General features: G+C 31.3%; 1 protein-coding gene across 1 annotated transcript in view; it reads left to right on the forward strand.

The window, feature by feature from the left end:
• Positions 1 to 25176, forward strand: part of GRIK2 (glutamate ionotropic receptor kainate type subunit 2) — a 767698-nt gene that overhangs the window by 543681 nt on the left and 198841 nt on the right. Inside the window, exon 11 of the mRNA XM_044676594.1 lies at positions 4581 to 4804. Within this exon, the coding sequence (XP_044532529.1) occupies positions 4581 to 4804 (224 nt within the window). The remainder of the gene's footprint in view (positions 1 to 4580; positions 4805 to 25176) is intronic.

A 25176-nucleotide genomic window follows, 5' to 3' on the forward strand; every position in this document is an offset into this window, starting at 1 on the left:
TTAATGTCCCAATTTTACCACATCCCCTCCAACATTCATTACTCTCCCCCGCTATCATTTTAGCCAATCTGCTGGGTTTGAGGTGATACCTCAGAGTTGTTTTGATTTGCATTTCTCTAACTATTGGAGATTTAGAACACTTTCTCATGTGCTTATTGATATTTTTGATTTCTTTATCTGAAAATTGCCTATTCATGTCCCCTGCTCATTTATCAATTGGGGAATGGCTTGATTTTTTTATACAATTGATTTAGCTCCTTATATATTTGAGTAATTAGACCTCTGTCAGAGTTTTTTTGTTATAAAGTTTATTTTCCCCAGTTTGTTGTTTCCCTTCTGATTTTGGTTGCATTATTTTTCTTTGTACAAAACCTTTTTAATTTAATATAATCAAAATTATTTTACATTTTGTAATTTTCTCTAACTCTTGCTTGGTTTCAAAATCATTCCTTTCCCAGAGATCTGACAAGCATACTATTCTGCGTTCACTTAATTTCCTTATAGTTTCCTTCTTTATATTCAAGTCATTCACCTATTCTGAATTTATCTTGGTGTAGGGCATGAGATGTTGATAAACCTAATCTCTCCCATGCTGTTTTCCAATTTTCCTAGCAGTTTCTGTCAAATAGTGGATTGGATTTTTGTCCCCAAAATTGGGCTCTTTGAGTTTATCATACACTGTTTTGCTGACGTCATTAACCCCAAGTCTATTCCACTGATCCTCACTTCTGTCTCTTAACCAGGACCATATCGTTTTGATGACTGCTGCTTTATAGTATAGTTTAATATCCGGTACTTCTAGGCCACCTTCCTTCAGGTTTTTTTTTTCATTTTTCCCTTGATATTCTTGATCTTTTGTTCTTCCAAATGAACTTTGTTATATTTTTTTCTAATTCAGTAAAAAAGTTTTTTGGTAGTTTGATTGGCATTGCACTAAATAAGTAAATTAATTTGGGTAGAATGGTCATTTTTATTATGTTAGCTCATGCTACCCATGAGCAGTCAATGTTTTTTCAATTGTTTAGATATAGTTTTAATTGTTTGGAAAGTGTTCTGTAGTTGTATTCATATAATTCCTGTGTTTGATTTGGTAGAGAGATTCCCAAGTATTTTATATTGTCTAGGGTGATTTTAAATGGTATTTCTCTTTCTACCTCTTGCTGTTGTGATGTGTTGGAAATATATTGAAATGCTTGATGGTTTGTGTGCATTTTTTTGTATCCTGAAACTTTGCAAAAGTTGTTGATTATTTCTAGTAGGTTTTTAGATGATTTTCTAGGATTTTTTAAGTAGACCATCATATCATCTGCAAAGAGTGGAAACTTAGTCTCCTCATTGCCTATTTTGATACCTTCAATTTCTCTTTCTTCTCTAAATGCTACTGCTAGTGTTTCTAGTACAATGTTAAATAATAGAGGTGATAATGGACATCTTTGTTTCACACCTGATCTTACTGGAAAGGCTTCTAATTTATCCCCATTGCATATGATGCTTGTTGATAATTTAAGATATATACTGTTTATTATTTTTAGGAAAGGTCCTTCTATTCCTATAATTTCTAGTATTTTCAGTAGGAATGGGTGTTGTATTTTGTCAAAAGCTTTTTCAGCATCTATTGAGATAATCATGTGATTTTTGTTTGTTAGTTTGTTGATATGGTCAATTATATGGACTGTTTTCCTAATGTTGAATTTTGAACTATCCTTGCATTCCTGGTATAAATCCCACCTGATCATAATGAATAACCCTCGTGATCACTTTTCTCTTTTCCCAGTATATTCATCTTTCTTATTCCTTGATAATTTTTGGATTTCCTTCTTTGATATTCAACTTATTCTCTCCTCTCTTTCTATATATGCTTCTATTCATTGCCCTAATAGTGATAAAGATTTTAAGAGTCTTGGGTACCTGAAGTATACTAAATATTTTTAATTTCTTCTTCATTCCCAGCCTCTGTTCTGGCTCGATCAAGCAGGACCACTTTCCTCCCACTGCTACTTGTTCTGTATTGCCTTGGTTTCTAATCTTCCCCTACTGAGGATGGACTAAGCTGGCTATGCTATTTTCCCTGCAGCTTTCAATGCATTGTGTTTGAGTTCTTCTGAGACCCTCTTCTCATACCCCAGTGAAATGAGTTCTCTCTGTTGTCCCTTGGCAGAAACATTGCTTCTCCCCTTCTGCTGGTTCTGCTACTCTGGTATTCATTTTCAGGCTTTTTCTTTTTCTTTGATTCTTTGGAGGATGATTGACTTGCCTCAAGTGTTTCTTACTTTGACATCTTGGCCTGATCTATTCAGTATTCACTAACTTATTTGCTGAGGTTGATGGTCTCCTCAGATGCTGAGCCATGATTCATTACTTTTCATCAATAACTAAAAATAATACCCAGTTTTGTGATATTCTTAGGGACCAGAATACAATCAACAGAACTAATTTTCATTTGTTACATAGAACCACATTTGAGTTAAAATCTATAAAGGCTTGTGAATTACACTCATTGACCAATCAGTCTACCGTAGACTACCTCCTGCCTACCCCTATATACCTGCTCCCAAATATAAGGCTTTTGATAACAAGATAATGTAATTGCTTATTGCATAATGGCAAGTTAGTACAACCATCATTGCAAACACGTTTTTAAATAGTAAAATTTCTATTACATTCCAGATGATTGCATTATAATGAGATTTTGAAATGAAGTTCAAATGTATTCATAGAAAATGTTCCTGTGGACTGAATAAATAAAAAGTCATCTCTGCTTCAGAACTGACCTGTGGTTTAATTTTTATGGCTTTTGTGCAATAAATTGGTCCTTGTCCTAGACATGTGGTTTCATTTTTTAAAAATGTACTTTTGCTAATTTTCAAAATGTAAGCTAAAATAGAGGATTTCTTTTCTAAATTATGTCTTCCTCAATCATAAACACTAGTTAATTGAGGGTAAGGCAAAAATCTTGTTTTATAAACCTATTAATATATTTAGATGTGCTATGTTCTTATTTCTGCTCCATTTTTACTTAGCTTCTTTCCCTCTTAATTGGCCATATTGTGACCCATAAGTATTTGGCACTGTTTTTCTTTATTTTAATTTGCACTTTGCTTTTAGAAAATTAGAAAATTTAGAAGAATTTGGCCTTTCATTTTGCATATTAGACTCATGATTGCATTTTACTTTAATTTCAGTTGAAAAGCAATATTTATTAAGACAGATAAACTGGGTTGAAATCCTATTTCAGTCAAGTTGCTTAACTTCCTCTTGTCTTGGTTTCCTTATATTTAAAATGAAGTTTACATAGATGGTCTTTTCTGTCTCTAAATCTATAATCCACTGATAAAATAAACAAGATCCTCAGGAAGTATTTTCTAGGAAAGCATTTGCAAATTGAAGCAGAACACTGCTGACTGCTATTTTGTGAATTTTGAAAAATTAGATGATACCAAGATGTAGACACTATATAATATTATTCACCCAAATGTAATTGTCTAACACCTTAACAATAGTTACCATGGCTAATTATTGGCATAGCTGTCCTCAACTATGAATATTATTTACAACATTGAAACAAAGCTACCAAAAATGACAAACTTTCTTTCATAGTAAGTTACTTCCATCAAAAACCTTTTAAAAACATCATACTACTTTTTCTCTAAAAGCCACATATGTAATACAAAGACTTATAGACTTTGGAATCAAGAATGACTTGGCTTTGGATTTTATCACTGTTAATTCTTAGCCATATGACCATGGATAAGTTTATGCATATCTCTGAGCTTTAGGAATGATGGTAGAATGCAAAGAACAATGTGTCTGAAATCAAAGGACCTGATTTCAAATTCCTCTGACATTTACTACCTATGTAACCTTGAGCAAGATACTTAACCTCTTTGTGCCTTAGTTTCCTTTTCTCTAAATGAACTCAGAGCTGCCTTGCAACTCTAATTCTATGGTTTCCAAAGGTGATTGGTATAGTCATTTTAAAAAAAGAATCAGCAACATTTAAAAATATGATTAAATAACATATTAGCTTCATTGAACATTTTGATATAAAATATACTAATTCAAGAAATAAAGCAAAAAAGTATACTGAATGAAAAACATAGGAAAGTTTAAAAAATTATTATCACTATCCTTTAGCATAAAGGACTAAGTAGACTGAGTTAATTCTTATGGTTTGAAAACTGTAATTGCTTCTAATTGGAAAAACTAAGTAATTAGACAAATGTTATGAAGTTTGATTTACAGTGGTGATAAGATGGTAACTGACACTAAACGAACTTGCACAGTAAAAATGTATAGATGATATTTTTATATAAGTCTAATTATGAGAAATGTACAATGATTTTTGTCATTTAAAATAATTACTAGTTATTTTGTGTGTTTTGTTCATTTAAAAACACAGAAGAAACAGAGAGCAGAATAAATCAGGAATTTACTTCAGAAAGAAGAGAACATTAAGTTTTTACCTAGTTGATACACTGGCAAACCATCTCAATATAAAGTCTTTTGTTTTGTCTAACTTGATTGCCTTCTTCCTGCTGACTTATAGACTATTTTTCTTCTCTTTATATTTCTGCCAACAGAAAGCTGACCTTGCAGTTGCCCCACTGGCTATTACCTATGTTCGAGAGAAGGTCATCGACTTTTCCAAGCCCTTTATGACTCTTGGAATAAGTATTTTGTACCGCAAACCCAATGGTACAAACCCAGGCGTCTTCTCCTTCCTGAATCCTCTCTCCCCTGATATCTGGATGTATATTCTGCTGGCTTACTTGGGTGTCAGTTGTGTGCTCTTTGTCATAGCCAGGTAACATGCTCCCTTTTGTGATGTTTTTGGCAATTGTTACCTCCTTTTTCTCACTAATGATTGTCAAAAGTCACAATGGATTTTACTTTTGCTTTTGCTTTGTACTTCATGATGTTTAAAGGATGAATTCAGAGGGCTCCCTTATCCTTGATCAAAGGACATTTTTGCTGCCTCAGTAGGCAGGCAGTATACTGATTATGTCAGTAAGCTATATTTTTGCTAGGAGATTTTAAGGCTTTTAATTAGTATCTTTTAATTATCCATATTCATCAAGATGATTATCTTTATTTCTAAGTATTTCTGCTGAGTCACAGAAGAATAGAATTTAAGAGTTGAGTGGGACTTTTGCAACCATCTTTTCCAACCCAAGCAACCAAAGGAATCCTCATGATAAATATAAAAAAACAACAACTGGTAATTCCTGATCATGAACCAATAAGCAAGGCTATTTGGGAATACATAGAAGTCCAATGGATCCCTTATTCTCATCCTCCAACACATACACCACACAAACACTCACACACACAGGTCCCAGCCGTTGGATGTTTATATATCTATGTTCCTTGACAATTTCCTTTTCCCTTTTAGTACAAATTTCAACCAGCTTGAATATGGGTATAAAGACTTTAAATTTAAATAATAAAATGAGAAATATTAGTATTAGAGGAAGGAATAAGTTTAAAATGCTATAAATATAAAAGTTCTTAAATTTATCTTTGTAGTCAGATTCTTTTCCCTCCTAAAAGTAAGCATGATATTTTATACATCTCTTTTTGAATTATGAATTCAAAGTTTCAATAATTGAATAATGAAAAAATGTTGCCTAACTCATTAAAATGTTCCCCATGATATTGCTAACAATCATAGTGCTGAGACATATAGTTAGTTGACTTTCATTCATTTTTCCCTCCTAATAGTTATTGCAATTGGTAATTCATTTTTATATCACTTAGTGTTAACTTTTTTCTTAATTGAATAGAAGATAAGCAAAATATCTAAGAACTTCAAACTCAATTGTAAGGATAACGATCTGAGATATATACTCCTGATGTCCCCAGATTGCTATTGTTACTTTGTAACATCGTAAATGAGGAAAACAACTCTTACTGAATAGAGATTTAAAGTCTATATTTTCAAATATTTTAAATTAAAGTCAACATATTTAACTTCTAAAAGTAGTAATAAATTTATCTAAGAACATTTCTGTGTTAAATTTATATATACTATTACTGAAAATCATGTTTTAAAAATCTGTTTCTTCATATAAGGCAAACATACATAAAATCTGAGATAAAAAATTCTAACTGCTTGGAGCTATTCTTATTATTTTTTGTTAGTAGAGAAAAACAAAAATTCAACCAGCCAATACTTTTCCTAGAATCTTAGCCTTATGATAGTCCCTTAATTTAGCCTTTCCTTTAATTTATCTAACAACTACTTCATTACTGCCCATTTAGTCTCACAACAAAGTATAGGAAAGCTGTATTAGGAAATTATGAGACAAGCATATGATCATATAAATAACATATACTTTACATGTGTATACTTAAAAATGTTTATACAAATCCATTGAAGAAGAAAATAATTTGCTATATTTTTATACTTTTAACTGAATATATACACATATGTACATATAAATGTATATATATATATATATAGTTACAGTTTGATAATGAACAACCCACTCAAAGGACTGACTGAATTGTATTATTAATTATAATCTTAATGATTTTTCCCTTAAATCTTAATTTTCTTAAGCAAAATATGAAAGACAATAATTATTTCAAATGAATTACATTAAAATATACAACTTGCAGTTGTTTACATTAGCCAGGATACTTTTAATTTCATTTATTTATAATCTATTTTTGTTAACAAATTAATGCAATATATCTACAGTAATATCTCTGACTAATGTCATCATTTGTGAATTTTATGTATAATTTATTTTTATACAATTGTTACAGAACATGGAAAAGTTATGGGTTTAAAAAAATACCTGGAAGTTGAACATAGAACAAAGTAAAGTAAATGCATCCAAACATGCCATGGATCATACTAGCAAAGATCTTTTCTTTTCAAGTGGTTTAATATCAGTAGCGAAAAAGCATGAATTCTTATAAAAATTTATTCTCACTTGAAAGTGAAAATTATGGTTGTATTCAGCAGGAAATAGAAATGATGAAATAGAAAAAATACTTTTTGAAAATCCAGAGATTGTTTAGATTCTAAACAACATAATTGTTTAGAGGTTTTGGATTATAACTTTTGTAACTTGCAAAGAACAAGATTTTAGAGCTAGGTAGCTAGAATTCATGAGAAATAAACAAGCATTCCAATGTTCAAATATGACCAGATATTTGAAGAATATATGATAATATGTTAGGTAACTAAATTAAACATTTTAAAACAAACATTCATTAAATCGGAGGTCTCATGAATTAAACACCAACAATAAAAATAACAAGTTTCAGCAAAATAAATGACATTTGAAATAGAAGCAATCATATTTTATATTGAGGTAAATGTACACCAATAATACTCTCCACTCACTTACTTCTCTATGTTGGCCAGACGTAGAATAGTAGACACTAGCAGGCATGGAAGTATAGGTCAGAGTCCACTAAAAGGAATTCACTATGATGTCTAAAGTTAAGGGGAGGTCTCAACCTAATTCAATCAGTTCCAATTCTCTGGAGCAATCATATTGCTAAAACATTCCATAAACCTTGAATTATCTGAAGTGGAGAAATGCCCCTGGACATGTAGTTTCTTTATGTCTAAAATTGTGTTTCCTAAAATTAATTTTGCCCCTTAAAATTCATTAAAATTTCATATACTCTAGCTATAATTTCCATACCAAGTTTTCATATAGTTCCAGATGAGGACTCTGTATATATCTGGATTGTGTGTGTGTGTGTGTGCATAAATAAACACAATCAAATAGTAATAAAGTATACATACAATAGTAAAATTTAGATATATCAAAATATTTTTCTTTATATAATTACTTTAAGAAAATATCTATACAGTAGCACTTCCTAAACCTTTTGTTTTTAGAACCCATTTTCACTTTTAAAACTGCAGAATGCCATTAAGCCTTAGTTTATGTGCATATCTATCAATATTTACCATAGGAAGAAGTTAAAGTAATACTAATTTAAAATACTTAAATTAAATATTTAAATGTTTTCATTTAATTCACCTAAGAATAAAAATAATAAGCCATTCTCATGTGAAACTTAGTTTATTAAAATAACTATATTTTCAAATAAGAAATTTGTGATAGACATTGTCATATCTATTATATTCAATCTATTGCAACACATAATTTTGGTTGTAGTATGAAAAGAATTCAATAGCCCAGATATTTAGTTTGAAAAGGGAGGAGTATTTTCATAGTAAAATTATTTTTTAGTGATTATAAAAATAGTGTGGTCTTTAAGGTCCTGTTAAAGGTCTCAAGAAACACTTCAAGAAGTCGTGTACCACACTTTGAGAATCTTTGTAAACTAATGAAAATTCAAAATTTTGCTTCATGGAATTTTGCCCACTTCTTTGCCTTAAGAACGTAAGGTCATAGCCTGCTATTTTCTACAGTACTTTTTTAAAGTGGGACTGTGACTAATCAGCTGTATTTTCATCTGAATTACTTTGGAAGTATGATTTATATTTCTCATAGCAATTTGTAAAGATAATTTTCTATATAGTTTTATAATCTGGGTCCTAATATGCTAAAAAATTTGAATATTTTTGAGGGGCAGCATACTTCAGGTGACCATGTATTTCTTAAAATAGAAAAAAAGTTAAATGAAAATTTTATATCATATACTATAATAAGAAAATAAGAAACATGTTATACATAGTATGTCTTAGATGTTTTTGGTAAGTTTTGATTAATAAAAAATGCTTGCTTTTTATTTGAATATTTTCAAATGAAAAACACTGATAAAATTTTAATAAAAGAAAGTCTTTTGATTAGATAAAATAAGGGTATCACTTGAGGTTCAAAAGGCTAAAAAAAATCATAAAATGTAAATCTAGCCTACTACTACAAACTCTTGTTATGTATGAACATTCAAATGGCCTGGAATAAGGTGCCAATATCTTTTTGCACTTCTAGATTATAAGTACATTATTTACTTGACTTTTAAAAATCTAAATGGATCTGAATTACTAACTGAAAATTAGTCATTTAACTTATCAATAAATGGATTTTCTTTTAAGTGACACATATAGCCAAGAAAAATAGGTTAATATTCTTGTTAATGATAATAGTATATTGAACACTTTTATTTTAACATTTTAAAAATCCCTGTTATATAATACATAGTTTACAGAAGACTATAAAACAAACTAAAGAGAATCCAAAAATTATTTTTAATAATTATATAAACTAAAAATATAAAGGATCTGTGTCCTCCAGGCTTGTTACTCTGAAAATGTTAGTGAGAATGATTATCATAGATAGTTACACTTTAATAGTCACTAGGTCCTAGAAACCATTAGATGAACACATAGAGAATATAAATGGAATGGGGAGTGCAAAGTCAAGATAGGCTTATGTAAATGGTTTGATAGCTTATCATATAGAGAGACTATACCTTATCTCCCTCCAGTGATGATTTATTGCCATTCCAAAGATTTGAATAAAAGAACAAAATTGAGGGCTGGTAACTAGCAAAAATTGCAAAAATTGTGGTTTGGCACTATCTCAGCTGGTTTCCAGAAAGATTTGAGGCATGTGATAAATAAAGGGATAAGAAAGCAAATATATTTGTGGTTGAATTTATCCAAATTGTTATGGATGGTGAGAAACTGGGAAGAACAGGTTCCACTTCAGATTTTGGATTCTGTATCCAAAAAATATTTTAAAAAGCTAAAATTAAAGAATTAGCATAAATTAAAATGAATAGGAATAAACTTAAATTAAGCAGTTTGTGTGAAAAAAATTTTTTTCATAGACTGTAGACTCAATATGGATCAGTGCAGATATGGAATTCATCTAAAACCAAAACTAACAACAACAAATCTAATGTGTCTTTTGGCTGTATTAACAAAACAATAGCTCATGTAATCAGCAAGCTGCATGTTCTGTTGTACTTTACCCTCATTAGACTTTATATCTAGAATTATTTTCACTTATGAGTACTCCATTTTAGGAAGGAGGAGGTTAATAAGTTGGAACATGTTCATAGGAAATACCATACAAGGTTGTTTGGGAACCTGGAATAATTCCATAAAAGGATTGGTCCCACTTATTGGGAATATCACATAGTGAGTTCATGCTAAGAACCTGATTAGATTAAATCTCTGAGGTTCTAGACAGCTAAAATTACTTAATTTTTTGTTTTGTTTAAGAAGCAGTAGTTAGGTGAAGTTGCAGAAGACAATCTGACTGAGTGCCCTCTATGCACAGCTTCACTCTAAAGTAAGCTTTAGGGATATTAGTGAAAGATGGGATTGGCCTCTTTTTAATGTAATCCCCTTTATTTTGGGGGTTGAGTGAATTGCCTTCATCTCTTCCTATCTAGTAATGAGAATTCAATTTCTTTTTGTTGGTTTTCATCCATGGGAAAGCAATTCATCTCATTGTGTTATTGGGTGTTTTCAAACTCTGAGATGCACTAATACTGTACCTGTAGTGGAAACTATTTAGGACCATGCTATGTGAATTAGGGTAAAATTAGTTGAAAATATATGACCATGGAAAGACAGTTACAGCCCAAAGTCTAACTTATCATTATTATTGCTATAATTCTTCATATAATTATAATACAGTATTCAATATACTATTTTATTTCATCTTAATTTTCTGTTAGTTTTTATAAGACTTACTTTACATTTAATTTTTTACTCAATACTTTCTAAACTTTTAAACCTATTTTTCTATCACAAAATTCTAAATTTATACTTTTCATTTTTATGTATACATGTGTGTCTATATATAATAGCTACCCAAATTGATATTTTAAATTTTTCTCATGATTTAGTTTATAACCATATTCACAGTACATTATTTTATTCTGATGAATTACTAACATATCTAATAATGATCTTTACATTTAAACTTTTCTGGCAAATAGGAGATATAAGTTTATTTCCATAAAATTATTACCATTTAAATATAACTTAAATGTATAATTGTATTTCATATGATTTAAAGATTTTAACTAAAGTTAATCTGTTCTGCCTCAGTCTTATTCCCAATACCCTTTCCATATCTATAAAAAAATAGATAAGGTGGCAAGTCAGTTGGCAACAGATATATTGCTTTTTAGAGATGTTCAAGAAGGTAAAATTGTGCCAAGACTAAAGAATTAGCTTTGGAGTCCCAATTTTTTTCTTGATTAGTATGAAGATGTATAAAATATATATTTTTAGCAATAGCTACTATTATTCTTATAGCATACTGACATAATCAGCATAGTGCAAGACCATCTAAATAAAAGAGACCCCTTATTTGAACAAGGAGGGTTGCCTTAGGTCATTGTGATCTGGTCACAGACTGATTTCAACACTGGAGTACTATCAACAGCTTTGAACTAATTCAGTGTAAGGAACGAGTCCTGTCCAGAAGAAGAATAACAGGCATTAGTAGAATTTTATACATTGCATTGTTTCCACTACATTTTTAGAGTGTGGTAAAGATAACGTCAAGTCACAAAAAAGTCTTTGGAAAAGGGACTATAATTAGTCATATTCCTTCCTCTCTTCTTTCTCCTTTCTCTTCTAAACAGGCATGCTAGTGTAGAGGTGGCAGTTAATCATGTCAAAATTTCTGGTCAGGGCACCCTTCCTTTATACTGTTAATGAAAGGATTTTTTCACCTTGCTTCAAATATAACTTGTGTTAGACAAAGGGATTGCGAAAGATACCAAAGATCCCCTATAACATAAATCCTTAACACAGACCATTTATATTCTCCCACAAATCTGAAAGAGTATTAGATTAAAAAAAAACACTCTTTACTGCTCTGAATATGGTCTCTTTATGGAACCTGCACTTTGGATTAGTTTAAGAAAAAAGTGTCTAGGTTTAGAGAATTTAGAGTTGAATTATTTTTCCAATGATCCCAATAACGCAACCATCTTTATATTATTAGTAATCATGTATTGGGTTAATTTGGGAGCTAAAGTGATGATTTCGATGAAAAATGCTTATGGCTAATGTTAACAGTGCAAGTATAAATTGGGGTTACAATGATGTATGTCCATGAGGAGGGGTAAAAGAAAAGGTCACAGATATTAAAGGTGCTAGATTGTCTGGTTTCCATGAGAAAAGTAGCAGTATTTCTGTCCTCACTCCTAACCAGTTATTTGGTAAGTTGAATTAGTTTAAGATTGTTTTTGATATAATTCTTTGCCCTAATATTGTTTGGAACCTTTAGACATTCTAGAATCAGTCTAGAAAAAAATGCCTGGAATTTTTTATTTGTCAAAGTCTATCCTAGTCCTGACCTGTGTATCTAGTTGCCCAGGATAACCAGTTATTTTGAGAAAAAGTCCTTCAGGTCATTTGTCAGTGCCCTTCTTTCCCAGGCCTTCTCCATGGCTTATACACTCTAACATTGTTGATATTTTTTACATCTGTTTGCAAGGCTGAAAGCAATCACACATAAGAAAATTTACATTGAACTTTTAAATTTATGAACTACCTCCTCTTGTTAAAACTTTATGCCTGCAATACAAAGATTCTAGTGGAAAATCAGGGTCTGCTTGTTGTAGAGCTATCAGAGTAGCTACTGGAGTACACCACTCTAAAGAAATATTTAGTGGTAGATTTTTCTACTTTTCTTTCTGGTAGCTATGAGACTATACTGCTGAAAACAATGGTTTAGTAGCAGAACTTTTTTTCATCCCTTTCCCTCCCAATTATAAAGAAAATATGGATTTTCACTTTATCTTGTCTTAGAACACTGTACACAGTTTGAAATTCTGCTAGAACTTGTATCACTATTGTATAAAATTAGGATAGAATAATGGGGCAAATTGGCTTGGATGCTTTGAGAATCTATAACATAAAATAAGGGAACTAAGAGTTTTTACTCTCTTTGATACTATTTCACATATAAGAACTCTTATAGCATGGAGGCTGCAGATAATATATAGAAGGATACCATATAGTTTGAATGGACATTCTGCATTTTCTCCCTTGTTCTGGAATAAAGATATTCCAAATGGAACATTTTCATGAAGTTAACTAGGTTAAAAAGACCACATTGAAAATGACTGCATTAACAGCTTTCATTTTGGCTCCTGACTCAAATGCAATTGCTTTTATATTCCTGTCACAATGATGGGTGACATTTAATGTACAGTGAAGGGCAACAATGAATTATTATGCACTCAAAAATGGATAACTGTTTTGCTGGGATGTTCAATGTTAAACTAATCTGCTGTCAAGAAGGCTGTTGTCACATTGAAATGAAATGCCAATTTTGTTGTAAGCCTTTGGAACCAATGTGCTCCACCTCTCACTCAGAAGAAAATATTCCTATTTTACTTTTGTAAAGTAGAATTTTAAATGTTATATTTTCCTTGGAGTCTTATTTTCTGGAATGAATTGCAGGGAAATCCTTTTATGAATTGTTACTCTCTTTATCCAACACTTATTCTGGAATGCCTTAAAGAAATTGGATCATATCAATACTATTCTCATTATTTTTGCTTTTATCATTAATGTTTTACAAATGCATTATTAAAATCAGATATATGTGAATAGAAATATTAGTCTCCAACAAATTGAATAGTTCATTTATGGAGGCTTGATGAGGAAAAAAATTGACAGGAATCATATAGGATTAAATATCGTGAGTGGGTTGCTATCTGCACTAATGGAAGAGTTGCCATATTGATGATATCATAGATTTGTTGAAGTAAGGTAAATTATTAACAAACTTTTGAATTTAATCTTATGATAAACTAAAAGTAGATATTTTCAGACTATTTTTAATATATTTTAGCCTATGAATAAAAACAATCCCATTTAGAACCATCTCTCCATAACTTGATAAACCAATTATGAGAAACTCAACCTTTTGTTTTTTATGACACTGAAGATGTTTTTGGTTTCAAAATAGAATGACGAGATGCTATATTATCCTTTAATGGATGGATGATTCAGTAAACATCTCTTTTCATCTTTCTTAGAATAATATTTAAAGCAATAAAAATATTTTTGATAATTGAGCTGAATTGATTTGATCTTTGAAATAATATAATTAACATGATTTACAAGATATAATTTGGGAGGAAAGAAATAAAACATTTGATCACCTTTCCATTTTCATTATATAATTATTCATACATGAAATACAAATGTGTGTGTCTATCGGTGTATACACACACATACATAGGCTGAAACTTTTTATGCACATACACACAAAGACGTAATGAATGTTTAAACAATTTTTAATCCATGAAAAAAGACATGAAAAACCCTGTTTATATATTCATATGGTCAGATTCTTAAGAAACCTTTGGAATATTAATTATCTCTACAGAAGTATTTTTCCTTTAAGAAAAATACTTTCTCCATAACATTTATTCCAAGACAATCAATGTAAAAGTAAAGACCCAATTTTAAAATATTGGTGCTATGATGGTCTACTTTTATTTTTACCTCATAAGTAAAAAAAAAATGTAGTCATGATCTTCCTCCAGTTCTGGTCTTGCCTCTCTCTTTACAATTGAATTTCCAGACGCCCTAAGGCAGGCAGACTGCCTAGCTGTAGTCTCTGCAAATGTGTCAGCTCAATAAATATCTTGGTAGACTAGCTTCTGGGAACTGCAGTCAACCCTTGCCGATTTGTTTCAATTTAAGAGCTCTACAATGCCTGGCTAAGTAAATCAGAGAAGCTAATTGTTTTAGTTCATAGTACTGCAGGAACATAGGGAATATGATGGGAATGCCAAAAGCATATACTTCAGTACCCCTGAAAGAATTAGATACTCTAGAAATGGGGCCACTCTATTTCACCTTAACTTACCAAATGTTTTATAGTATACACAGTAGTCTGCACCATACAGTATGTTTAAACACAATATAGTAGGGTACTAATTTGGCAAAAAAAATTAAAAATAAAACCTAAAAAGCAAAATTTGGATTGCATTAATAGATTCATGGTGTCCACAGTGAAGGAGGAACTAGTCTATACAGACTATATCTTGAGTACTATGGTCTGTTCTGAGAGCTAATTGTAAAGAAAGAGATTCAATAAACTGGAATGCATCAATAGATGCATTTTGGTGAAAGAACCAGAGACCCTATGAAAGTCTTGTGAAGAATCTGAGGATGTTAGCTTAAAAGGGAAAAATTTAAAAAGACATTATAAGGCATTATAACACTCTTCAATTATAAAAGAAGTATCCTTACACTTGTTCTGCTTGGCCCTATAGAACAGAATTAGGAGAAATGTGTGGAAACCAAGGACAGGCAATTTCTTTGATATAAAGGAAAGCTTCCTGACAATCACAGCTATTTCAAGGTGGAATGGGGTTTGGCTTGGAATATAATGTAACTTTAATGGAGGTCTTCAAGCAGAGAGCGGATGGTTATTTTGAGTGTGTTTATAGAAAGGGTTCCAATATAGCTAAAAACTGGAACAAGAAAATCTCCAAGGTAATGCCCAATTTTTAGATTACTATTCATGTTGTGTGCTTGGGTAAGAGAAAGGGAACATATAATTCTAAATACATAACTTATGAAATATAACATGAGAAGAGTGGAAGAGGTAATTACCTTCTCTCTTCTTTGATTCCTAGAGGAATCCACTGATTTTGGCTGTGAGGGCAGAACCTTGGGAATCTCTCTGGCAGGAACATATTAGTAGAAAAAGAATACTGAGGAATACTTGCCTAGGGAATGCTCTTAAGTCTTCTGATATCCCTTCTCCCTCCACATTCAATGCAAAGTGACCACTTTTTCTAATATTCAAAACCATAAACTCAATAGAATCACATGATGTTTAGCCCCCAGCTTAGCCTAATCATGATATTTCCCAAAGTCCCACTATTACTTTATCTTCTATTTAGTGTGGAATCACTGCCTGACAGAGCTTCAGATGTTGAGATTATACTGGCAAATTTACCACATCTGGTCATTCTATCGTGGAAACTAGCTATCTAAACCATATCAAGGAGTCATTAAAGATCAAAATGAGAAAACTGGAAGCTTAAAAAATTATTTTGAGTGGAAAGTTATTGAAAATGAAGATCAGAGGAACATAAAAATGATCACTCTTTTCACTTTACTCACCAAGGATTTTTCCAGCACTTAGACTATTCTGCTCATAAAAGATAAAGAATCATAAAAAATGAAGATAAAATGTATATGTTTTAAGAACTATTCATTCATTATCTTAGTGGTATTTTATTTAGATAAAATTTTATTTTAAAGTACATTCTGAAGCATGCATTCAGATCCATAAAGATTTATCCATTTCCCCTTTTTAGGTCATTTACACTGGAAGGGGTCAATTTCTAGAATATGTAAATTGCAAAGAAATTAATTTAGGATGAGAATGGAGGAGGTGATACTCTCGTAATATTTATTCCCAGTCTAAAGTATGAAAAAGTGTAGTAGGATTCAACACTTTTTTACCTTTTTCAATACTGTTCGTATTTTCAACATATCAGAGTAAAGCTATATGAGATCCTATGTGCTTTTATATTTGTAATAATATATAGCCAGAGAGAAGAAAGCAAGGCCTTTTTGTGATTTGGTAAGAGATATTTTTCTCTTTGATTAATCCTTCTGCCCTTATTAATACCTTTTAAATTTTCTCCATCTATTAAATTGCAGAGAAAACTTAGAGGATTTTTTGAATTGATGAAATATCTATTATCCTACTGGTAGGACTACATCAATGATATAATTCAGGGAAATTGGTGAGCTTTTCAAAATCTATTTCCCTACAACTTTCACAAAAAAGCTATAAAGGGAAAGGTTAGGATATATATATTTCCCTTTCATTAGGGAATCTGGTCTAAAAGCATATTCTAAAAAGAATAGAACCTCAAGCCTTTTGCTTTCCTAGACCCAATGGTATATTGTATTTTCATAGAAAATTTGAACTGCAAATCCTATTCATTAAAATGTTAGGTTTGTTCATGTCTGAAGTTTTTATATTTTAAGAGTATGAGAGTGTAAAAGGTAAACCTCTGTTGAAATAATAGAGAAAGGAAAAGAGAGAGACAGTTGTGATATAAGATCACTCAAAAGTTTTTATTAAGCACTTACTATTTGTTAAACACTGTGCTTAGCAACGGGGATTCAAACAACAACAACAAAAAGAGTCCCTCTCTACAAGTAGCTTTTATTCCAGTTGGAGAGACAACATAATCCTAAATCAGCACATATGAGATAAATTCTGAATAGACAGAAATAAGCTTTAGAGAACACACTAGCATTGGGAAGATTGCAAACACCAGTTTGAGAAGGTTTGTATTTGATGTGTCTTAAAGAAAGTCAAGGATTCTAATAAGTTGGTGAGGGAAGAGAGTATTACTGATTAGAAGGCAACCAGCGTAATAACAGGAAGACCAGAGATGAAGGATCCATCATGAAATATTTGTTCTTATAATCTTATTAAAATCCATCAGTAGGAGATTCCTTGGTATGATTTTAGTGTCCATATTTGTTTACCTTATTCCAGCAGCATGCTTTGCATATTTGGAAGATAAGAAAGCTTATTTTTGACAATATCGATCTGAGTTGAGGATGCTAGTGAAAAGTCAATTTGAACATCACAGAGAAAATCATTCTTATTAACCCATTAATTGCATAAATTCATTCTAACATACTTCATTTAAAAATTCAGTTACATTGTATACAGATTATTATTTCATTACATTAATTATTGTACAAACTATTTTTATTGTCATACTGTTAGATTTTAAGGTAAAAAAAATCTACCTTATCCCCATAGTCATAGTTGCTTGCAGCCTTTCTCTAAAGTGATCATAATCTTTATGCTTAATAGATGATTGAGTGTAAACCTCATGATTTCATGTATTACTTTGTTCAAAGAACTTATTACCAAAAGATTTGACCAATCTACTTATAATGTATTGCCTCATTCTTAGACTGGTTCTTGGGAAGCAGAAGTAGTCCACTTACTAGGACAGAAAACATATGTTTTTGATATTAACAGGATTAAGAGAAATAAACCTATCTCTATTGATCCCAAACTCTCATAATCAGAAATGTAGCTCATTTAAATCTTCTAGAGTAAGAGCACCCAGGAAGTTTGGGTGAAAATGTTTTTCCCCCAATGGTCTTCATTTGATATTATTATTTAGCAAGGGTTCTATCTGAAACATGTTAGGGAGCCAAGAATTCAAGTTTATATTAATTGTAGCACTTAGAATTTATGTTAAGGGACAGAGCTGACAAAACTATCACTCTAAATTGTTCCACTTATTTCATTTTACATTGAAAATGCTACATTAAACACTATTTAGTTCCATTTACTTCATCATTCATAGAGTGTACATTCGTTTTTTTTTTCTTCATGATTACAGCAGCAGAAATTGTCCTGGATTTCTTTATTTAATACAGATATTTAACTGAAATCGGCTAGATATAGTCCCCAAACACTTATCTTAAAAAGAGCTAAAGAATGTACAACAGAATTTCCTTTTGAGTTTATTAAGTTAGCATTTGAAGCAATGGTGAAAAAATGTCTTTGGGATGTTACTGGCATGATAAATATTAAAATCATAATTGGGCTGCAACTGTCATCTAAGTTGGTTCAGAATATGCACCTGAATATTGTTTTAGTGTAATAAATTTAGGTAAGTGTTTCCCTGCTTCCCTTATGAACAAAAATGTTTTTATTATTTATATTTTTCTGAATCTAGTAATTAGCTGAAGAATTGTTTTGGAAACTCATTGCTGAAGTAATTTCTCTAAATATTTCAGATTATACAAGCACCAAATTTTTGCTCAGAGAAGATTTAAATTTGTGTTAATATATGATCAGATGAACTTTATTAGTTAAATGTCGATTGCTCAAAATAATATTTAAGGAAGTTTTGTCAGAACGTTATAATAAAATATGTCAGAGAGTTTGATTACTGACAAAATGCATGAGTTTTCAGAACATACTTCACTTGTGTTAAAACACAAAACTGAAACAGAAATCAATATATTAGCATGTCATGAATGCAATAGAAATATCTATTATACCTGTAAGTATACTTAAAATTTTATTTTTAGTTGGGTTCTATATGGTATCATATGCATATTCTCAAATAGTAATTGTAGTTGAAAGGAAGGAAATTCCAGACAACTTTGGCAAAGTAATAATAACAACAAAAACAAATCTACATTAGAAAATCAATGAATAATTTATAATATTATTTAATAATATTTCTGTGGTGGTAGGTAATTTATCTTATGGGAGTTTTTTAATTACCACACCCTTCTCTTGGTGGTGTGGGGCAAAGGGTTGGGTATTATCAAAATGTTTCAAAAAAATTGTTAACTCCATGGATGCTAAAAAATGTTTACTGAAAGTGCCTGATTTATAGAAAATTTTACCTATGAGGTTATTTTTTAAAAAAAGAATGACATAGTTATTTTAATCTATTGGATTGTTCTGAGGAAAATCTGTCTGGGGCACTTACATTCCAGACATAATGCTTTTTATATTCAGAATTGATGTAGTGACAGTTAAATATTTGCTTCATTGTCTGTAAAGCTAGATACTTTCAAGGTTAAATGATGGTCATGTATTTAAAATGCTACACATTTTTATAATACTATATTTTAGAAGTATTCCTAAATTGGTATATTCATAGAAAAAGTGAGCATTATTAGATGAACAATATTCCTTCTTTTTCTCAATTTAAAGCCACTCTATTAAAATGAACAGAAAAATTGAAAAGAAAATTGGCAAGATTAACAATATAACAAGATTACATAAAAGTTTATTTTGAAGTTTATATTTGAAGTTTAGCATTTATAAATTGTGCAACAACTAATACATACATATGTATGTGTATATGTAGATTAAGAATGTCTTAAATACATGTTACATTTTTAAGATTGTACAGAATTATTTATATTTGACCAGGGGCATGGTTTATTGCAGTGATTCCCAAAGTGGGCACTACCGCCCCCTGGTGGGTGCTGCAGCGATCTAGGGAAATAGTGATGGCCACAGGTGCATTTATCTTTCCTATTAATTGCTATTAAAATTTAAAAAAAATTAATTTCCAGGGAGCTAAGTAATATTTTTCTGGAAAGAGGGTGGTAGGCCAAAAAAGTTTGGGAACCACTGGTTTAGTGGAAGGAGCACTGAATTTGTAGTTGAGAGACTTGAGTCCCCACAGACACTTAATTACTTTGGAGTATGGGCAAGTCATTAACCCATGCTAGGTCTTAATTTCTTTATCTCACATTGGATTTAATATTATTTATTTTGAGGGAAGAATTTTGCAAATACAAATTACTATGTAAATATGAATTACAATCAACAAACAATAAGTGCCTACTATGTGCCAGACACTAAACTGAGGGCAGGGGATGCAAAAAGAGAGAAAATACTTGCTCTCATGGAACTTAAAATCTAATGGGAATTAGACAACATACAAATAAATACATAGAAAGCATAAAAAGGATAAATAGAAAATAAATAATAGAGAGAAGGCACTAGAATTAAGAGTACTTGGGAAAGTTTTCCTGGGATTGTAGATGGGACATCAAAGAAGCCAGTAAAAGTCTATAGTTGGAGTTGAGAATGGAAAACATTTAAGGTAAGTGGGGTAGCATGAGAAAATACCCAGATTCAAGAGGTAGAATGGCTTATTCTTGGAAGAGTAAGGAGGCTAGTATCACTGGGTGGGGAGTAAAATATAAGAACTCTGGAAAAGTAAGATGGGGATAGGTTATGAAAGATTTTGAATTCCCTAGGGAGCCATTGGAGTTTGTTGAGTAAGGGAGTGATATGGCCAGACTTGAGTCTTAGGAAAATCACTTTCGTAGCTAAATAGAGAATGGATTGGAGTTAAGAATTGACTTGAGGCAGGAAGACCCACCAAAAGGCTATTGCACTAGTACAGGTAGGAGATGATCGAGAGCATGCAACTTTTTTCTGATATGTCATAACCCAGTTTAGGGTCTTCTTAGTGAAGATATGGGAGTGATTTGAATTTCCTTTTTCAATTCATTTTACAGATGAGGAACTAAGGCAAATTGCATTTAGTGACTTGCCCAGAGGCACATAGCTAGTAAGGTTCTGAAGCTGGAATCTGACTCTTCCTGACTTCTGTGTACACTATCTACTTCTTCATTTAGCAGGATATAAAGTTGTAGTAACGTCAGAGGAGAAAAGTGATATTATCATCATTATTATCAACATTAGCATAGTGATTTTCATTTGACATTTTAAAATGTCAATTTTTTAAACATTCCAACAGCACTTACAATTAGGTTCTAGGTACTGACTGTATTGTCACTAAGTATAAAATTAAAATAAAAAAGAGATAATTTCTACTCTCCAGTAGAAATAAGGAAATATATTTAAATATTTTAATAACTTCCCATTGTTGCAATTGCATTTCTAACTGAAATTTCTGAACTGAAAGTTATAAAAAAGAGAGTGTAAGATAGGAATGTTTTTAGATGAGAATGACTACAGAAATATAACAGTTATTCTCTGTGAAGTTCTTTTCCTTTTAAATGGTTTCCCTTGGATTCATATATTAAATTACTACTCTTTGGTTTTGGTTACAAATATAACATTTTAAAAGTATAAATTACATTTTCATCTCTATCAAAATATTATAATCCAAATCAAAGTTATAATTTATTATACTGATTTTCCTACCCAGTTAATATTTGATATACTATTGTTTTAAAGATATAATAGGTAGGAAATTAATTAGCTTTGGTATTTATTACACTTAATAATTTGATACCTTTCTATCCTTAGTTGAATAATTAATATTTTGTGTGTAACATATCACAAAAGCTTCCCACCAGAACAGTTATATACACAACCTGTCCTCTATAATCCTACACAATCTGGTAACACTAATAATAGATGAAAATAAAACTGATTGTAACAACTTTCACTAGTAAACAGTTTTGGATACCAGACAAATGCACCTGTTTTTCAAGGTATGTACAATCTGATGATGGAAGAACTAACTGTATTTAAAAGTTTTTATATGAGGAAATATGTTAAAGTACCATGAAAATCAATGAATCTAATAATAAGCATTTGTTGCTTAAACTATGCTAGGTTAAACTAAGAAGTTAATTGAAGTTAGAGGAACAGTATGACAAAGTTCGACTGATCAAGACAGACTTCATGAAGGAAAGGACATTTGACCTGGATCTTGTAGAATATATATTATTTTAATAGATTGAAATGGGGATTAAGGCATTTCAGGTACAACTAGAGCCTGAGCAATATAAATAATTCCCATGCAATTGTAACATTATTTGAATTACCATTGCATATTTCCATTGGGCTGGAAGTAAATACCATTGTTTACACATAATTATAGTGCAAATTTGGAGGATATAGCTACTTTTTGAGCATCAAAATTCTCACTTAACATTAAGGCAAGTAATGGAATTAAACTTCAGTTGTTCATGCAGAAATGTAGATTTGGGGAAGTACAATGCATGTTTGAGGAATGGTGACTATTCCAGGTGGCCTGAACACATAGGTATATTTAAGAGAACAGAAGAAAAAAGTGAGAAATGTAGGTTAGAACAATAATATGGAAGCTCAAATGCTTAATATTTTCTGTCAAATATTATGATATCCAAAATTGATTTGACTAGATAACTGTGTTTATGTGTGGGAAAACAAAAATGTAAATAGTAGCATCTTGGCTGTTTGGCTTCAGGGAATGAGATATTTTGGGGTTATAGCTTATGAATACCTAGAGATTAATAGTTATAGGTCCCCCCAAATTAAAAATGTCAATTATTAAAATGCAAAACTTTCCAAACTGTTTTTGTACCATCCTCCCCCTACCTCACTAAAGAGTATTCTGAAATTCATTTTTGAATTGAGTCAAAGTCGTCGGGAACTTAAGTTATTTTACTATATGATATAGTTTAGCAATATCATCTGAGCCATTTCTCCACTCCATTTACAAAATAAGTTGGGATTGTATTGGGATGCCATAGGAAATGATTGAAAGAGGTATTTATAAGTCTTTGATGATGATGATGATGATGATGATGATGATGATGATGATGATGATGATGATTTTGAGATAGGGTTTCTCTGTCTTAACCAGGCTAGAACTAATGGCAGCTATTTATGGGCTTAATCTCACTACTGATCAGATGGGAAATTTTTATGTAATTCTTTTATTCCTTTCTCATTCCTTCCTTCATTCCTTCATTCCTTCTTCTTTTTCGCTCCCCCCCTCCTCCCTCTGTCTCTGTCTCTTGCTATGTCTTTCTTTGTGTGTTTCTCTCTGTGTGTCTGTCTTTTAAAATGTGACATTGTTTGTCTTGCGAATTATTTATTTTTTAAATTTAGTTCTTATTTTTCAGTTCCAAATTCTCTCTTCCTCTTTTCCTTCCCTCACCCATCGAAAAAAAGAAATGAAATACCTGTTGTCCATATAAAGTCATGCAAAACACATTTCCACATTAGTCATGTTGCCCAAAAAGTCCACAAGAAATATAGAGCATGAAAACAATATGTTTCAATCTCCACTTGTAGTTGTTAGTTCTTTCTGTGGATGAGAGTAGCACTTTTCTTCTAGAGTTATTTTTTAGAACAACTATGAATAATTGTATTGGTTTGATCAGAGTAACTAAGTCTTCAACAAGTGATTATGTTACAATATTGCTGTTACCATTTGCAATATCCTTCTAGTTCTGCCAACCATTTTTTTTCTCATATGTCTTCTCAGGTTTTTCTGAAATTATCTCCTTTGTCATTTCTTACAGCTCAATAGCATTCCATCATGATCATATGTCATAATTTGTTCCAGGCATCCCTTGAATTCCTAGTTTTTTGCCATGACAAAAGGAGGTGTGCTATAAATATTTTATATTTAAATATAAAGGGCATGAGGTACAATTGTTAGGGTTTTGAGCATAGCCTTCACCTGTAGCTGTGTAGGCAGCTCAGAAGCCAGTGCTCCAAGTTCAACTTCTGGGAGATAGGCAGCACCCAAGAGATGTCTCTACTGGGTATCTAGCTAACAGAGATGTTTGCATTTTAGATCAGTGTGAGGACTCCAGACTCCTAGAGGGAACAACACCAAAGATAGGATATAGTTTGCCAAGAGTCAGCATCCTGAATGGTTTTTTTTTAAGACTAATGTAGGGGTTCTGATACTGCAAACAAATTTGATTGAAGCATCAAATATGGTTCTCTTTTTATAGAGAAAAAATCTCTCTGTGATGTACATCAGCAAAGTTTCAGCTTTCAGAATCCCAGGGATTCTGTGATGGTGCTAGGTAGAATATATGATAGGGCAGGCTCAGAACTATCTCAGCATACAAACATGTACTTTCTATAATCCCAAGAACAAGAATTAAACAAACAAACAAACAAACAAACCCAGTTTCATCCAGACTGAGATGAACACTATCTTAAATTTTGTCAAAAAGGAGCAGTTTGGGCATGAAAGCAAGGGTAGTGAATGGCACTATATTGCATGGTGAGTAGAATAAACAAGAGGAACTGACCTCCAGTTGAAATGTCTTTAAGACATGCTTTTTGGGTGAAAGGCTCTTAGCCCTTGCTTTAAAGAGTTTTCCCTTGAGAGATTTATGGCAGGCAATCTTAGTTTTCTTACAACTTTAGAAACTAGACAACTCTCTGCATTAGTAGTGTAATCAAATTAGTAATGTAATCAAAGAAAAAATCAGTAGTATCAATGGATTTCTCAGGGGTTTTGTTCTAAATGAATGTATATATTTTGAAATATGCATTTTTTGTCTCCCAAGACCTTTTTATTTGTTTGTTTCTCTCTTGATTATTGTCTTAGTTCTTAAAATATGAAAGCTTCTATATAATATGATAATATTGTAATTCGAAGAAGAAAAGAATATTTTTGGGGTGAGCTATTTCATATATTTTCAAAATTTATTTTTCTTGGTTAAAACAGTAAATATCTCAAAACATTAAAAAGGGACTCCATAGGACAGTAATCACTAAATGCTTTATTGGCATGAAGGATTTTTGAAAATGTTCTTTGCCTACTGTCCTGTCCAAACTCACTCAAAATTGTAATGCAAGGTGGCTAACAGAAACTTTTTGCTTCTGTAATTTCTAATGGTCACAAAAAGTCAGTTAAACATCTTAGAATGTTCAGAAAGTCAGTTAAACTTAAATCTATAAATAGAGGTGAAATTCCAACTGATGGAGCTTTTGCCTT

Source organism: Gracilinanus agilis, chromosome 4 (assembly GCF_016433145.1).
Source record: "Gracilinanus agilis isolate LMUSP501 chromosome 4, AgileGrace, whole genome shotgun sequence".
Taxonomy (NCBI): domain Eukaryota; kingdom Metazoa; phylum Chordata; class Mammalia; order Didelphimorphia; family Didelphidae; genus Gracilinanus; species Gracilinanus agilis.